The 18,104-nt window shown below is 45.0% G+C and overlaps 1 protein-coding gene across 1 annotated transcript in view; it reads left to right on the top strand.

The window, feature by feature from the left end:
* The first annotated feature begins 11,040 nt into the window (after positions 1 to 11,040).
* The window catches only part of TP53I3 (tumor protein p53 inducible protein 3), an 8,055-nt gene continuing 991 nt past the window's right edge, over positions 11,041 to 18,104 (top strand). The window contains exons 1-5 of the mRNA XM_008060266.2: positions 11,041 to 11,144; positions 11,574 to 11,716; positions 12,784 to 13,051; positions 14,574 to 14,786; positions 15,779 to 15,975. Coding sequence (XP_008058457.1) covers positions 11,579 to 11,716; positions 12,784 to 13,051; positions 14,574 to 14,786; positions 15,779 to 15,975 — 816 coding nt within the window. The 5' untranslated portion in view covers positions 11,041 to 11,144; positions 11,574 to 11,578. The remainder of the gene's footprint in view (positions 11,145 to 11,573; positions 11,717 to 12,783; positions 13,052 to 14,573; positions 14,787 to 15,778; positions 15,976 to 18,104) is intronic.

Here is an 18,104-nt window from a genome sequence, read left to right as displayed (position 1 = left end):
TTCTCACTGAAACATAGTATTATTTCATTTGTTCAGATCTTGTTTCTGTTCTCCAGAACAGTTTTTAGTTTTCTTCATTAAATAATTCTTGTACCTCCTTTGTTAAATTTATTCCTAAGCCTTTTACAGCTTGTACTGCTATGGTAAAGGGATGTTCTCCCCATTTTTATTTCTGGATGCTTGGCTGAAGTAAAATAAAGCTATTGATTTTGATGTATGTATCTGGCATCCAGACAGTCTAACAAATTATCTCATTAATGTTTGTTTGGGTTTTTGTTGTTGTTGTTGTTGTTGTTTGTTTTTTTTTGAGTTGGAGTCTCACTCTGTCGCCCAGACTGGAGTGAGTGGCCACTCCCGGCCACCGCAGCCTCGACCTGCTGGGCTCCGGCGATCCTTCCGCCTCAGCCTTCCAAGTAGCCGGAACTACAGGCATGCGCTACCACGCCTGGTTGATTTTTTGATTTATTGTAGAGATGAGGTCTTGCTGCCCAGGTGGGTCTCGAACCCGCGGGCTCAGGCAATCCACTCACCTCAGCCTCCCAAAGGCGCGGGATTACAGGCTGAGCCACTGAGCCCGGCTTGTTTGGTTTTTTTTCAATTGATATTTCTTAGGTTTTATAATTCTATAATTATATCAGCAAAAGGAGATAGTTTTATCATTTTTCCAATATATATATCAATTGCTTCCTTTTTCATCATATTACTGCATTGACTAGAACTTCCAAAGTAATGTTAAATAATAATGTCAATAGTAGGTATCCTTATTTATTTCCTGATGTTTTTTCTTTTTTTCAACATTTCCCAATTTTAACTGAAATAATTTTTCTGTTTTTCTATTTAGGACAATATTTGTTGTAGGCTTTCAATAAAAAGTCTACTATAAGTAGTTTCCTTTCATTCTCATTTTACATGAAGCTTTTATAATGAATGGCCTCTGGGTTTAATCAATACTTCTTAGCCTCTATTGATTGCCTCCTATGGTGCTTTCTCCTTTAATTTGTTGATATTATGAATTATATTGATAGACTTCCTAAGGCTGATTTTGTATTGTCATAGTAAGTCATTATTTTTATAAATTGCCGGATTCTATTTGCTTTATTTATTTATTTATTTATTTGAGTTGGAGTCTCACTTTGTACCCAGGCTTGAGGGCAGTGGCACTCTCACAGCCACTGCAGCCTCGACCTGCTGGGCTCAGATGATCCTTCTGCTTCAGCCTTCCAAGTAGCTGGAACTACAGGCATGCGCCCCAAGCCTAGCTAATTTTTTGATTTAATGTAGAGATGAGGTCTCGCCAAGTTGCCCAGGCTGGTCTCCAACCTTTGGGCTCAAGCAATTCTTTCACCTTGGCCTCCCAAAATGCTGGGATTATAGGCATGAGTCACCATGCCCAGTTCTAATTTTTTAAATAAAATTTTATCTTTGTTAATCAGCTTTTGTTGCAAAAGTAAACTACCCATAATCTTAACTGTTTACAACAAATGTTTATTTCTTGCTCAGTGTATGGGTCTGCTGGGCTTGGCCCAGGATAGTGGGTTGGATTTGGGTTTGCTCTGAGTGTTTCTTACTCTGGGACAAGCTGAAGGAGAGGCTACCTGTGAGTGGCAGGAAGACCAGAGGACTGATGGAAACTGCCATGCTGTCCTTACTTGCAAGTGACAGAGCAAAACCCAACATCAATGAAGTGAAGTGAAGATACTCCACCCACTGGGGAGGAAGGAGTAAGTTTGCTAGAAAATTCTCCATTTTCTCTAGATTTCTAAATTTGTTACCATAGAGTTACATGTAATTTGATGTATTCTTCTTTTAATCACTCCTATATCTCATTCTTAATCTTTCAGACTTTGGTTCTCTCTCATTCCTTAGTTCTGACTCACAATAGATTTCATTCATGTTACTGATTTTTATAAAGAAATAGCCTTGGCCAGTCTTGGTAGCTCAGCCTGTGATCCCAGCAATTTGGGAGGCCAAGGTGAGTGGATTGCCTGAGCCCGAGGGTTCCAGACCAGCCTGGCCAACTTGGCGAGACCTCGTCTCTACAATAAATTAAAAAAATTAGCCAGTCATGGTAGTGTGCACCTGTTCCAGCAACTTGGCAGGATCGCCAGAGCCCAGCAGGTCCATGCTGGCGTGGCTGCGAGCCTGCCACTGCACTCCAGCCTGGGCAACAAAGTGAGACTTCAACTCAGAAAAAAAAAAAAAAAAGAAAGGAAGGAAGAAGTAGCCTTTGCATGGGAACAGGGATGAGCTGCGTGGACTGGGCTGTCCTCTTTCCAGGAGCAATAGTCCACGGGCGAGAGGAGCATCTTGTGCAGCAGGCCTGGGCTCCTCCAGCATCGTGAGCGCCTCTGGCCCACAGTGTGCCCCGAACTCTGCCCTCTTTTCCTCTAGTGTCAGAATTGCTCTTTTAATTGACTGCCAACCCCAAAGCATGCAGAACGTAGAGGAAAGCAGACAATGTGCTGACAACCCGCGCGTGAGAGTCAGCGCAAAGCCCCGCTGGGCAGAGCGACAGGAGGCGGGCTCCTTGCCAGGGCCAATCAGAGACAGGAGCTGAATATGGAGCTCCTTTTTGCCATTTTCTGGCCCAAGACAATGAAGATCCTCTCTCCTTGATCCTCAGAAATCTGGATCCTTGCTATCCGGTGGTGACTGGCCCCCAGAGGCAGCCTCCCAGCCCTCCTTGGAGGGGCAGGGGACACCAACACTTTGATTTCCAAGATAGAAGTTTGTGCCCTGATCTTAAAGGTCCCAGGTCTTAGAGCTAGAAGAAAGCTTGAGAATTTGGGCCATCCTGAGAATTTGGGTCATCCTTTAGTCTTAGTCCAATTTTACAGATGTGGACACCCAAGGAAATGGGGGGAAAAAACAGTGGGAATGGGTGTGATATAGGCCAAGGCTCTGACATTTCATGTTTCTTACATTTCACAAGTTTAATTCAAAGTTGTTTATCTAAAAGTACCCGGGTAGTTTGTTTAAAGTTGCAGATGTTCTTTTGATTGTTGTAACTTTCCTACATAAATGTACCAAGGTAGCTTGGTTGAAGTAACAGATGTTATTCTTTTGATTGTTGCAGTTTTTACTCAGTGGTGGGTGAAGGGCAATGAAATTTAGTTATAAATACTAAGTAAATTTGTACTGCCTTTGAGTGGGATTTGGTAATTTGTACTGACCTTCTCCCTGTGATTTGGTTGCAGAAATAAATTCTCTTCTCTCCCCTAAAAAAAAAAAAAAAAACCTTTAGATTTGTTTATCTTTTCTACTTTTTTGTTTATTTATTTGTATTTACTAATGTCAGCTTGTATTTTTATTAATCCTTCCAGTTTATTTTCTGTTGTCTAATTTCTAATTTCTTTTTTTTTTTTTTGAGTTGGAGTCTCACTCCATCGCCCAGGCTGTAGTGCAGTGGCACGTTCATGGGCACCCCAGCGTCGACCTGCTGGACTGTGGTGATCCTTCCGCCTCAGTCTTCCAAGTAGCTGGAACTACAACCAGGTAGTTGGGAAGCTGAGGTAGGAAGATCACTTGAGCCCAGGAGTTTGAGACCAGCCTGGGCAACACAGTGAGACCTGGTCTCTACAAAAAATAAAATTAAAATAATAAAAAAATAACAAGTTTACTGACTGAATTATTCAATTCTTCTGTGTCCTTATGAATTTTTTCTGTATTATGCCACTCAAATTTGGAGAGAGATGTATTGAAGTTTTCCACTATGCCTGTGTTTGTATTCACTTACCTTGGAGCTTCTAATTTAGCTGCTTTGTTGTTTTATGCATTCAAGCTCAAAACTATTATATATTCTGCATGGACACTACATTCTAAAAATCAAGAGGCAATCTCTAAATTTTAGTGGGAGAATTTAATTTGTTTACATGTATTTTAATGAGCCAGGTGTGGTGGCTCATGCCTGTAATCTCAGCACTTTGGGAGGCCAAGGCAGAAAGATTGCTTGAGTCCAGGAGTTCAAAGCCAACCTGGGCAACATAGTGAGACTCCATCACTATAAAATTTTTTAAAAATTAGTCCCAGCTCCTCAGGAGGCTGAGGAGAGAGGACTGCTTAAACCCAGGAGTTTGAGAACAGTCTGGGCAACATAGTGAGACTTCATCACTATTTATACAAAACAAAAAATAAAATAAAAGTGAGGTAATGGATACATTAATTGACTTGATTTAATCTTTCCACATTGTGTGTATATATAGCAAAACATATTGTACCCCATAAATATATACAATTATGATTTGTCAATTAAAATAACATTAATTTAAAAAAACATTTTTATTTCCACTTTTTATTTTTATTTATTTTGTTGGCTTTCTTAAGTAGTTATTTCCATTTTTTCCCCTTGTTAATTTGGAAGTTCTATTGTCTATGTCCCAACTGTCATTGGATACGTTTCTACTAAATATAATCTATTTCCCTCTATCTGGGAAAACTACAGTTTCTCTCTACACTCTCACACAGAGCACTTCATTTCAGACACTAGATGTGTAGGTGTCATCCTCTACCAACCAATTCTCCAACACAGACTGGTAGCTCCACAGTTCAGTTCAGTTCTGACACTCTCTAACTGGAGTTAGTGTCAGATTCCACAAGTGAAGGGCACAGTCCCACAAGATTGATCCCACTGCAGATTCCAACTGCAAATCGAACCTCCTATACTTCTGAGCAACTGGTATATAAATCAGGGCTCCCATGATCCTCTCCCTTGGGTTTGATAATTTGCCAGAACGGGTCATCGGACATGGAGAAACACTTTACTTATGTTTACTGGTTTATTATAAAAGACACAAATAAACGGGTGAAGAGATACATGGGGTGAGGTCCAGAAGGGATTTACATTACACATTCCCAATCTATCCTTATCCATTCAGGGTTTGTATTCACTTATTTATTTTTTGAGTCAAGATCTCACTCTGTCGTCCAAGCTGGAGTACAGTGGCATGATCACAGTTTACTATAGCCTCAAATTCCTGGGTTAAGTTGATCCTCTTGCCTCAGCCTCCTGAGTAGCTGAAACTACAGGTGTGAACCACCACCCCCAACTAATTATTATTATTATTATTTTGAGTCAGAGTCTCACTCTGTTGCCCTGGCTGGAGTGCAGTGACACACTCATGGCCACCGCAGCCTTGACCTACTGGGCTCAAGTGATCCTTCTGCCTCAGCCTTTCAAGTAGCTGGAACCATAGGCATGCACCACCATGACTGGCTAATTTTTTGATTTATTATAGAGATGAGTTCTCACCAAGTTGTCCAGGCTGTTCTTGAACTCCTGGACTCAGGCAATCCTCTTGCCTCTGCCTCCCAAAGTGCTGGTGTGAGCTACCACAACTGGCTAATTTTTGTATTTTTTGTAGAGACAAGGTCTTGCTATGTTGCTCAGGCTAGTCTCAAACTCCTGGACTCAAGCAATCCTCCCTCCTCAGCTTCCCAAAGTGCTGGGATTACAGGTGTGAGCCACCATACCCAGTTAATTTTTTTACAGAGACAAGGTCTTGCTATGTTACCCAGGTTGGTCTTGAAATCTGGGCTCAAGCAATCCCCCTACCTTGGCCTCCCAAAGTGCTGGAATTATAGGCATGAGCCACCACATCTGGCCTATTCAGGGTTTTTTAATCCAATCCATTTTAATGCTATATGTTTTAATCCAATCCATTTTAATGCTATATGCAGTGTGTGTTGTTTACAGCTGTTTCCTTTCTATCTGCCTCTATTCTAGAACATTTATTATTTGGTTCAAGCCTTTCCTCAAGTATTGACAGATGAGTATCCCTGAAATTGTACATATACTCAAATATGTTTTTACAATTAATTATATCTTAACTGGGTATACAATTACTGGGTTGCAATCCTTTTCTTCTAGTCAGTACTGGTCTACTCTCTTCTAGCTTCCAGACTGTGGAGAGAAACTTGATACCATTTTTATTTGTTTACCTATTATAGGTAACTTATTCTTTTCACCTGAAATGTATTAGAACCAGACACTTTAGAAAATATAGGCATGCATTTGAAGCTACTCTCACAGAGCTAACAAGAATTCTAGACAGAAATATAGTTATATTGAAGCACTAATCAGACTGCATTTTGGCCTACTTCCTTATAACTGAAAGTCACTAAATACTGCCCCTTTGCACCCCCATTGCTCCTATTGACAGAATTTCTGACATTAGAATCATATGGTTTTGGTTTAAGAATTGCTTAAGCAGATCCTGAATTCCAGCAAAATAGCTGATGCCAACCAGTTTAAAGATCCCCACAGAGGAACCGAATCAGCATGAGAATATCATCTCTTCATCTCTGTTCACAACTTCACCCTGCACTATTCAACCAATCAACAATCTCCGCACTTCACCCCACTCCAGAACCCTTAAAAACCCAGTCCCAAACTCCTTGAGGCGACGAATTTGAGGTTTCCTCCCATCTCCTCATTTGGCCAGCCTATGATTAAACCTCTTTCTCTGCTACAACCCAGTGTTTCCGTGTATTGACTTGCTGTACACATCAGGTAACAGTCCTGATACCATTACCATTTTTGTTCTCATCAACCCATCCTTTAACTAGTGAGCATTCTCAATCTGTAGAATCTGGTACAGTTTAGAAAAATTTATTTTTTCCAATTGTTTAACTACTGAGTCTTCTTCATCCATTCCTCTCCCTTCTTCTAAAACTCCCATTATTTCCTGAATGTAACCTTTACGTCTATCATTTTATGATTTTCATCTCTTTAGGCTTTTGATTGTGTTAAAGAAATAATTATTCAATGATACTTGTTAAAGTACAATAAGGAAGACTTTCTTCAGGACCATCCTGATAGGTGTAAGGGCCACTTCACTGGGGTCTTGCAGTGAGGGAGAGAGATTGGGCTCAACTCTGAATGCAGCATGAACAAATGGGAGTCTTCAACTCAGGAGCAATGTGGGGGTCAGTGGCTGAAAAATAAGCAGATATTAAAGTTGATTCGATATCAAGGGTGGGGATGGCTCTTGCTAAACTGACTTAGCAGGAATTTCTAAAACAGGAATTTACAAGGAAGTGCACAGATGGGCCTAATGGAAAATTCAGAAGCCTGACTAAGTTTGGTGAAGCAAAGTACCATTGTCAATTGGCTGAAATAATTTTTCTTTCCTTGGGGACAAGATCTCACTCTGTCACCCAGAATGGAGTGTAGTGGCATGACCACAGCTCACCACAGACCACAGCCTTGACCTCCTGGGTTCAAACAATCCTTTGGTCTCAGCCTCCCAAGAAGCTGAGACTACAAGCATGTACTACCACGTCCAGCTAAAATGTGTATTTTTTGTAGAGGTGAAGTCATGCTATGTTGACCAGACTGACCTCAAACTCCTGGGCTCAAAGAATTCTCCCATTTCTTCCTCCCAAAGTGCTGAAACTATAGGTGTGAGCCACTATGCCTGGTCTGCCTGAGATAATTCTTGACCTTAATTTTCTAGGCTATTAATTCGGATCTCAACAATGACTGTTGGTCATTGCTTTGCTAAGCCATGGTCTGATCATGTGCCTCCTTGAGCCACGGTTGCCATGTTTTCTAGCCTTGGTCCCCTCCCATACCTTGGGGAATGAATCTCCTCTCTCTCTCTCTCTAAGTTACTTTCTAAATAAACTGTATTTTTCAATCTAAAAAAAATCACTATCTTCTTTAAAACATCTATGGAATTGTTTAATTGGATAGAAAATACTTTTTAAAAAAATTCAGGATATATTTTTGCAGTACTCCTGTATCTTCTTAAGTATTAATACTTTTACTTTTTCCAAGTTTTCACCTGTTTCCCTTAGTTGCTCTAATTTGCTGGTCACATTTCACTTCTTCTGTCAGATCTCAACTCTGGCTTCTGGCCCCTATTTTATAAGATATTTTTTATTATTTAATTTTAATTTTTAGAGGCAGTGTCTTGCTAGTTTCCCAGAGTGACCTCAAACTCCTGGACTCAAGCGATCTTCCCACTTCAGCCTCTTGAGTGCTGGGACTACAGGGACATGCCACCGCATCCAGCTTCAATAAGTTATTTTCTGATTCTTGCAGTACTTTAAATTACCATGGCAGGATTAAGATGGTGAAAGGACAAGTGGTCTCTACCATAGTAGGTTGTACAAGTTGGCAAGAGGATCCCCTTCTTTTGACCCCCTGTTCCTGTCCTTTTTCTCAGGAGCAGAGAGGGATCATTCTACCCATTTAGCTCCATATGAGTTTCTTGTGGGTTACAGAGATCTGCCATCCTCCCATGAGATAGTCACCATCTCATAAATAACCTACAGGTCCAGCTTCTTCCCAGAGTTCACTGCTCTCCTGTCCTTGTCTAGAAATTCTGATGTTATTCTTCAGGTGCTTCCCTAGACCAAGGTGGGGTGGTGGAAAGAGGCTCTCTGGAACTTCATCAGGAGATGCGTGAAGGGTAAGCATGCTTTCTCTAGACAGAAACAATGGGGTAGGGTGGGTGGGGTGCAGTAATGACCTTAAGTGCTACTGAGTGTGGGTCTTCTTCCTTTTTCTTTTATTTCTTTTTTTGAGTTGGAGTCTCACTCTGTTGCCCAGACTGGAGTGCAGTGGCCACTCCCGGCCACCGCAGCCTCGACCTGCTGGGCTCCGGCGATCCTTCCGCCTCAGCCTTCCAAGTAGCTGGAACTACAGGCGTGCGCTACTGCACTCGGCTGATTTTTTTGATTTATTGTAGAGATGAGGTCCCACCAAGTTGTCCAGGCGGGTCTCGAAACCGCGGGCTCAGGCAATCCACTCACCTCAGCCTCCCAAAGCTCAGGATTACAGGCTGAGCCACTGAGCCCAGCTCCTTTTTTCTTTTTCTTTTTTTTTTAAGTTATCTTTCTGAACATCAGTGAGGTTTTTTGGGGCTTTTTGTTTGTTTGTTTTAAGTCAGGGTCTTGTTCTGTCTGGAGCATAGTGGCATAATTGTAGCTCACAGTAACCTTTAACTCCTGGGATCAACCAGTCCTCCCACCTCAACCTCCCAAGTAGCCGGGACCACAGGCATGCACCACCATGTCAGCTAATTTTTTTTTTGTAGTGCAAGAGTCTTGCATTGTTACTCAGGTTGGTCATGAACTCTTGGCCTTAAGCAATCATCCCTCCTGGGACTCCCAAAGAGTTGGAATTACAGGCATGAATCCTATGCCCAGTCTTTGGCACTTGTTCACTTGTTTTTTGGCATTTGCTCTTTTTTTTCCCCCGGAAGTTGGAGTCTCACTCTGTTGCTCAGGCTGGAGTGCAATGGCCACATACACGGCCACTGCAGCCTCGACCTGCTGGACTTAGGTGATCCTTCAGCCTCAGTCTTTCAAGGAACTGGAACCATAGGCGTGGGCCACCATGCCTGACTAATTTTTTTGATTTATTGTAGAGACAAGGTCTTACCAAGTTGCCCAGGCTGGTCTCGAACCTGTGAGCTCAGGCAATCCTCTTGCCTCCGGCTCCCAAAGTACTGCGATTACAGGTGTGAGGGCACTTGTTTTTTATGCACCAAGTCTTCTGCCCTCCTTGGGACATGGTCTTCACTCAGAGACACTAGAGACTAGTTTTTTTTTTTTTTAATGTAGCAAAACCGGACATGGTGGCTCATGCCTATAATCTCAGCACTTTGGGAGGCAGAGGCAAAAGAATTGCCTGAGCTCAGAGGTTTGAGACCAGCCTGAGCAGCATGGCGAGACCTCATCTCTATAATAAATCATAAAATTAGCCAGGCATGGTGGCGCATGCCTATGGTTCCAGCTACTTGGAAGGCTGAGACGGAAGGATCATCTGAGCACAGCAGGTCGAGGCTGCGGTGGCCGTGAGCATGCCATTGCACTCCAGCCTGGGCGCCAGAGTGAAACTCCAACTCAAAAAATAAACAAATAAAAGTAGTAAAAAATATCCATTACATGAGTTTCAGAAAGCCCTCATATGGCCCTTCTCTTTGAATATATTGTTTGGCTTCTGTCCCTTTCCTTGCAATGATGACTTTTAGGTCAGTGGCAAGAGGGTGAACAGTAGTAGACAGGCATTTTTGAAAACAGGAGGTCTTATAAAAATACAGAGACTTGGGTAACTTTCTTCTGCTACAGTAAAAGGAACCCTGGACCAGGCCCCAGGAGACACAGGTTAGATTCCTGCCTCTGACACTTACTAGCCTTGTACCCCTTGAAATCAAATGAATTTTTGTACAGCTCAGTTGAAAACAAGACAGGTATCTTTTTGAAGCGCCTCATAATTTACCACCTCTTCCCGTGTGTTCTCTGATTCCTCTTCATGACACTTCACTGTGTATTTTTCTAACTTAGTGGTTCTCAGCTGGGGCCCTCCAGGGACATGGGACAAGTCTAGAGGCATTTCTTATGACATGACTGAATGCGAGGTGCTGTCGGTAGGTATCTAGTGGGTAAAGGCCAGGGGTGCTGCTAAACACCCAGCGATGCCCAGAACATACTCTCACAACAAAGAACTACCTAGTCCAAGATGGCAACAGTACCAAGGCTGAGAAACCTTGATGTGGCCGACTGACACAGCTTTGAACCAGCCGAAATTGCCTCACTGGGCACCCTCCTGGGGAGGCTCCTCTCCCCAGAACTGAGGAGGAGGAGGTGGAGGAGGGGAAGTGACAAGGATCCCAGCACTGCATTTTGCTTCTTTTCTTCCCCACTGCTCCTCTCTCTCTTCTCTCTGCAACAGTCCCCTTGCACACCCAATACTCAAGATGTCTGCCCACAGACATGGCAGGATGCCAGATCTGAAGCATAAATGAGCTAAAAGCCTGGCTTGACTGGGAAATGGAGCGGAAAATGGACCCAGCCGCCTACCAAGAGTTGGGTCTCCTTCCCTAGAGAGAGGAAAGTTTTCCTTCCTTGCAGTGAGGGCTAACACTCAGCAAAGCCGACAGAAAAGAAGCGTTTCCAGAAGCTAAAAGAATATCCGACCTGCCTGTTAGAGGTTTTGCATTTTAAAGGGAGAAGGAGGAAAAGGGAGGGAGGGAGGGCCGGTTCTGGTCAGCTCCACCCCTCCGGCCGCCCGGAGTTCGGCCGTCCATTCCAGTGGTGGCAGAGGCAGTCCCGGGGCTCTGGGTTCTGCCACCAGGATCCACAGGAGCCGGGACCGCGCGGCGCCGCCTGGAGCAGAGAGCGGAGCCTGGCCGGGAGTAAGTAGGAAACTCACACCGGCTCCAGCAACCCGGGTCGGGCTGGGCTGGGGCCTCCAACTCAGAGGGTGTGTAATTTGCCCAATGCTCTTCACTGGTTTCCTGCTCTGTTGCATCCAGCCCGGTGCTGCCATCCCACTTCCCGCCGTTGGGATCTGTGTCCCCTGTGGGATCAGTCTGGAGGCGGCAGGGGAGCCCCGAGGCGTGGAGGTGGCAGGCGACCCCCGAGGCGTAGGCGTGGCGGGGGCCGCATCCAGCGGAGACCTGCGAGGCGAGGCGCCGGCCGGCAGGGGGCGCCGCAACGCAGGCTTGATGCGCTCCTCCGCCAAGGGCCGCAGGACTCTGCCCTGCCTCGTTCCACCCAATCCCTCCCACCCTACCTCCCTCACCCCTCACCCCACCCCACCCCACCCCACCCTGTGTCCTCAGAGAGCATGTTAGCTGTGCACTTCGACAAGCCGGGAGGACCCGAAAACCTCTACCTGAAGCAGGTGGCCAAGCCGAGCCCAGGAGAAGGTGAAGTCCTCCTGAAGGTGGCGGCCAGCGCTCTAAACCGGGCAGACTTAGTCCAGGTAACCAGGGATCAGCGGTGACTGGTGCAGGGCAAACTCCAGGGCCGTCCTCCCAGCAGTCTTCAGGAAACATTGAACCCACAGATGAAGGAGGCGTGACTTAGGGCCCTGCCAGTAACACTGAGCAGGACAGGTGTGGCAGGGGTTCTGAGACCCAAAACCTCCTTTGCTTACACAAAACAAGGGGGCATTTGCAAAGCGGAATCAACCCTGTGTTAATCCATAGTCTGCTCAGGTCTCCAGAGGAGGAGGAGGGAACACACATCCACATACAGGTGTGTGTGGGTGTGTCACTGCCTCTATCTTATCTACTCCTTAGGCCACCTGTTCACCATCTGTATTCAGATGAGATGAAACAACATGCCCAGGGCCAAAACTCTATAATCAGAGGGGCTGCAATTCAAGTTGAGAACTTAGTGGTTCCAAACCTTAACTTTCCATCCTGAGGGTTACAGAGCTGGCAGAGGGCAGTACTCTAAAAATCTTCTTCTGTCTGCTATTGGCTCACTAAACCCGGACAGCTGCATTAGCTGGGGTCATTCAGAAATGTGCATCAGAATCACATGGGGTACTTTTTCAAAATAAACTTGATGGGGGCCCAGGCAAGTGAACTTTGACAAGGCTTCTCATGTGGTTGTGGTACCCACTTCTAGTTAAGTTCCTCTGGTCTAAAGCTCCAGAGGATTTGGGGGTATGACTACAGAGCCTGACATTTAATGTATGGGAGTTATCATTAAGGAGTCCACAGTTTTGCTCCTAATTCTGCTATTAATTAGCTTTGTGACCTTGAACAAGGAATTTCCGTGCCCAGGCCTCAGTTTCTCCATGTGTAAAGCAAGATGTTTAGGTGAGATAAATAGCTAAGGACACTACCAGTTATAATAGTCACTGGTTATGTGATCTCCAGTCTCTTATTTGCATAAGACAAATGACTACTCCTCTCCCTTTTCCTGATTTCATTCTCAATTTTTTGTCATAGAAAAAGGGGATATTGGAAGAGGGACCGGAGATGGTGACACACAGATTTCTGATTATGCTCACCACTTAGTGCACCCATCTCTCTGCAGAGACAAGGCCATTATCCCCCGCCCCCAGGAGCCAGCAACATTTTGGGACTTGAGGCATCTGGACACGTGGCAGAGCTGGGGCCTGGCTGCCAGGGTCACTGGAAGATCGGGGATACAGCCATGGCTCTGCTGCCCGGTGGGGGCCAGGCTCAGTATGTCACCGTCCCTGAAGGGCTCCTCATGCCTATCCCAGAGGGACTGTCCCTGATCCAGGCTGCAGCCATCCCGGAGGCCTGGCTCACCGCCTTCCAGCTGTTACATCTTGTGGGTGAGAAGACCCCCCCCATGCCCAGGCTATCCAGTGTGGCCCACCTGTTTCATGAATCAGCCACCTCAAACTCCAGCAGTCCCCTGGGGTAGCTCTGGCCTGGCAATTTAGCCAACATCCAGTCCCTGCACCCTCCTGTACCACCAGTAGTGTCAGGTCCTCAAATCATGCGAGGATGATTTGAGGTTGAAGCCGAGAATCGGGTTAGCAGATAGAAGGCCTGGAAAACACTAAATAGGAAGCCTAGCAGCCGTCCCAGTTCCTCAAAAGCATGCTGAGCTGCTTTCTGGTGGTCCCAGTGCAACAGAAGGGACCCTTTGGTCGACTCATTTGTTCCTCTCCACTCCCATTGAGGCCAGTAGAAAACTCACTTGAGGGGTTCTGAGAAGACTTGGTCCTTGCCTTTCAAGAGTTCAGTATAACTGGGAAGAAAACATATGCACAACAATCAGACAAGTATAAATGTTGGAAGGGTAGCCCTGTCTCTAACTGCCATAGAAACTGGGGACAAGAAAAGCTGGTGTGGGCAAAGGTAGTCAAAGAAGTCTCTCTTTTTATTTTTTTTTTTGAGTTAGTCTCACACTGTCACCTAAGCTGGAGTGTGGTGGCACAATCATGGCTACCGCAGTCTCAACCTGCTGGGCTTAGTTGGTCTTTCCACCTCAACCTCCCAAGTAACTGGGACTACAGGCACAAGCTGCCATGCCCAGCTAATTTTTTTATTTATTGTAGAGATGAGGTATCTCCATGTTGCTCAGGTAGTCTCAAACTCCTAGGCTCAGGCAATCCTCTCACCTCAGCCTCCCAAAGTGCTGGGATTATGGGTTCACAGCCTGGTCCACAGAAGGCTTTTTGGAAGAGAAGGCTTTGAGAAGGGTGGGTAGACTTGTGAGGGATAGAAGGCATGCCAGAGTGGCCTAAGAAAGTGTCAAGGTGAGACCAGCTGCTCTTCTCAGTAGAAAAGGATAAATTTGTGGACGATGAGACTGGAACCAGACTGTGATGGCCTTGACTGCCAGTCTGTCTGGACTCAATGCAAAAACCAATGGAGACACACTTTACATTTTGAGAAGGATGTAACTAATGACAGCTCCTTCTTAGGTGACTATTTGGTACCTGATCAGTGAGACCAGCCAGAGGCCAGTTTCACCCTAAAGGACTGGCATCAGGTGGTGACCATGGGAATGGCAGCGGTTCTTACATTCAGGTGTGGGTCGGAGATGTGCATTTTGGTGCTATTTCACAAGTAAAACAGAGATTACGGATGTGACTGCTAATAACCCTGTTTCAAAGGTTGTTTTCCACTTTGACCAGAGGCAATAAGACAAAAATTGTCAATGTGTTCTCTTAAGAAAGCAAGATAGTTCATAGCTGAGTCACAGCACAACCCCTCCACGTGCAAAAAAGGAAAGAGATTTGGCATTTGGTCCAAGGGCCAAATGATCATGGTAGACTATGCCATTGTGAGGAATGTGCAACAGTTGCAAATTAAAGAGAGCAGTTCCTGAACTTTCTGTCATAGGTAACATTCAGCCTGGAGACTCTGTGCTAATCCACGCAGGATCCAGTGGTGTGGGCACAGCTGCCATCCAACTCGCCCGGATGGCCGGAGCTATTCCTCTAGTCACAGCTGGCTCCCAGCACAAGATTCAAATGGCAGAAAAGCTCGGAGCAGCTGCTGGATTCAATTACAAAGAAGAGGATTTTTCTGAAGCAACCATGAAATTCACCAAAGGTAAACAAGTGCTTCTGCAGCTCAGCAGGAATTTAAGAGATGATGAAATAAAATCCTCACCAGCCCCAAGGTTGTCAGTGTTGTGGATTGGACTTGCTTCTATTAAATGCACAACAGCTGCCCTGACCAAATTCTAGCCCTCTGAGTTTGACCACTGGAAACACGCAGTCAGTATCTAGGTCTAACATGGTTTCCATGTGCACTCTTGCAGTGGTATGATTCATTCATGCTTTAGAAACTGGATAATCAGGAGTTGGTTAGAATTGTCCAGGACATCTCCCCAGCCAGCCACTCTGCAATGAGTTAACAGGAGGCTTGGGGCCTCTCTCACCTTCTTGCCACCTCTCACCTCGGCCTCTCAAAGTGCTGGGGTTCCTTGCCTGCTCCACAGAAGGATTTTTGGAAGAGAAGGCTTTGAAGTGAGTAGAGACCAGTTTGGAGCTGCTCAGACTAGGCTTGGGTGGTAGTTCCTTAAATGGGTGAGTAGATGTGCACACCTCATTATTCCAAAGCCAAATCTGTATATTTTTGGCTCTTCCTTTCTGTTTTTCATCAGTAGAAAAGGAGAAATGAAACCAAAGCCAGCAAACCTATGATTCACATAACTCAGTGCAGACACTCCATAATTTCAATGTGAACAACCCAGGGCAGACCTCCCATGTTCTATTTTCACCCATGCTTGGGTGCCAGGGGGTTATACTTAGTTAGGTGTAAGAAGAGATACCAGGTCATCATGTTGACAAATTTCCCTCTTGTTGTGGCTAGGGATCTTACAAGATGAACCATATCACACATGCCATAATACAGTTCAACCCCCTAAACTCCATTTACAACAGTGTTTCTATGAACAATGTTTCCAGTTCCAACCTATAGATTTACCACTGACATCTATATTTATTCATACCCACATAACCAGAAATATACCATGGTATCTTATTTTGCACCAAGCTTTCTGTGTCTGACTACCATCACAAATCTGTTTTCTATGGAAGGTGCTGGAGTTAACCTCATTCTAGACTGCATAGGCGGATCCTACTGGGAGAAGAATGTCAACTGCTTGGCTCTTGATGGTCGCTGGGTTCTCTATGGTCTGATGGGAGGAGCTGACATCAATGGGCCCCTGTTTTCAAAGCTACTTTTTAAACGAGGAAGTCTGATTACCAGTTTGCTGAGATCTAGGGACAATAAGGTGAGTGATAAATGAAAAGAAAATATGTGATTCACCCCAGAAGTGTGATTGATTTATATTACCCCAAGAAAGGAAGCTCTACCTTAGGTTAGGGAGCCTATAAAGAAACCTGCCGCCCTGTGGATAAATACGTAACCTGATTTCAGAGGAGGAATTCAAGCATAGCTAGCCGGGCTCGGTGGCTCAGCCTGTAATCCTGCGCCTTTGGGAGGCTGAGGTGAGTGGATTGCCTGAGCCCACGGGTTCGAGACCTGCCTGGGCAGCAAGATCTCATCTCTACAACAAATCAAAAAATCAGCCGGGCGTGATAGCGCGTGCCTGTAATTCCGGCTACTCGGAAGGCTGAGGCAGAAGGATCGCTGGAGCCCAGCAGGTCGAGGCTGCGGTGGCCTGGAGCGTGCCACTGCCCTCCAGCCTGGGTGACAAAGTGAGACTCCAACTCAAAAAAAAGAGAAAAGAGCATAGCTGATACTTCATGTTATCTAAAACTTCTAACAGGATGAACAGCACTGACTACATCAGGAGGTACTTCTAGTAGTTCCAAGACTTTGTTTTCAAAGGCAGAACTCATTCCAGTGTGCTAAGACTGTGGGGTGAGTAAAATAAGTAAGCTTCAGCCTTCAACAGATTATATATTATATATAGGCAGTATATGCCTATAGTCCCAGCTGCCTGGGAGGCTGAGATGGGAGGATTGCTTGAGACCAGGAGTTTGAGGATTCAGTGACCTATAATTGTGCCTGTGAACAACCATTACACTCCAGCCTGGACAACATAGCAAAACCCTATCTCCAGAAAAAAAAAGATGGTATGTTCCTGAAATTTTCCATGTGGCAGTCTAGCAGGTGCCAGCTTTGGGAATGTTTTCTACCACAGGGTTTTACATTTGCTGGGGGATAGCAGAGCTTAAGCATTCTTTTTTCACTGAGCCTATGTTAAGTCCTGTCTATGGCTGCCTCCTGGGTAAAACCGTTATTTAAAAACAGTTCTTAGGCTGTCAGTGACACTAATATTTTAATCCAGGCTTCAGTCTTTATCTGGTACAGAACAGAGGTTACACATTTGGGGGTGTAGGGGAGCCAGGGATCACCTCTAATCCCCCTTTAGCTCTTACATGGGATCTTCAGATGGATCTCAAAACCAAATTGATACCAGGCAGATTAACACGAGAAAGGCATATACTTTTATGAGTTTTGTTTGTATATGAGTATCTTCATAAGAGAGTGAAATCCAAATAAGTGGTCAAAGTAATATGATTTCATATTTTTTAAGCAAAAAATGATACATTTGAGAAGAAATGACAGGACAAAGAAAATGTGACTGGGGCAGTACATTTCTAGAAGGAGTCACTAGGATACATGAGGGGGTGTAAAACTATTGGAAGATATGGATTGTGTCATTAAATACTTATTCAGATTCACTGTAGCCCCCACTTTCCAATCTCTGGTGATAAGGGCTAGTTTCTTGCTCTGGTGGGGGGAGGGTACCCCTGTCAGAGGAATCTTTATTATGACTTGCTACATGCAAGAAGAGACAGGTCAACTAGCCCCTTCTGAAACTATAATCTCGCCAATGTTTTCAACTCAAAATAATTAATATACCAGTGTAACTTTTGTTGTTGTTGTTTTTGAGTTGGAGTTTTTACTCCATTGCCCAGGCTGGAGTGCAGTGGCACACTCATGGCCACCCCAGCCTCGACCTGCTGGGCTCCAGCGATCCTTCCGCCTCAGCCTTCCAAGTAGCAGGAACTACAGGCGTGCACTACCATGCCCAGCTATTTTTTGGTTTTATTTTACTGTAGAGACGAGGTCTTGCCAAGATGCCTGGGCTGGTCTTGAACCCGCGGGTTCAGGCAATACACTCACCGTGGCCTCCCGACGTGTGACTTTTTTTCTTTTTTTGAGTTGGGGGTCTCTGTCCCCATGCTGGAGTGCAGTGGCATGATCACGAGGATCACTGCTCATGACAGCCTCAACCTCCTGGGCTCAGTAGATTCTCCCACCTCAGTATCCCGAGTAGGTGGGACTACGGTTATTTATTTATTTTTGTGGAGGTAACGTTTGACGTTTCGCTATGTTGCCCAGGCTGGTCTTGAAGTCCTGGGATCAAGCATTTTTTTTTTTTTTTTT

This window comes from Carlito syrichta, unplaced genomic scaffold (assembly GCF_000164805.1).
Source record: "Carlito syrichta isolate Samal-C Ts95f unplaced genomic scaffold, Tarsius_syrichta-2.0.1 Scaffold304574, whole genome shotgun sequence".
NCBI lineage: Eukaryota > Metazoa > Chordata > Mammalia > Primates > Tarsiidae > Carlito > Carlito syrichta.
This window is presented reverse-complemented; position numbering and strand designations above follow the sequence as displayed.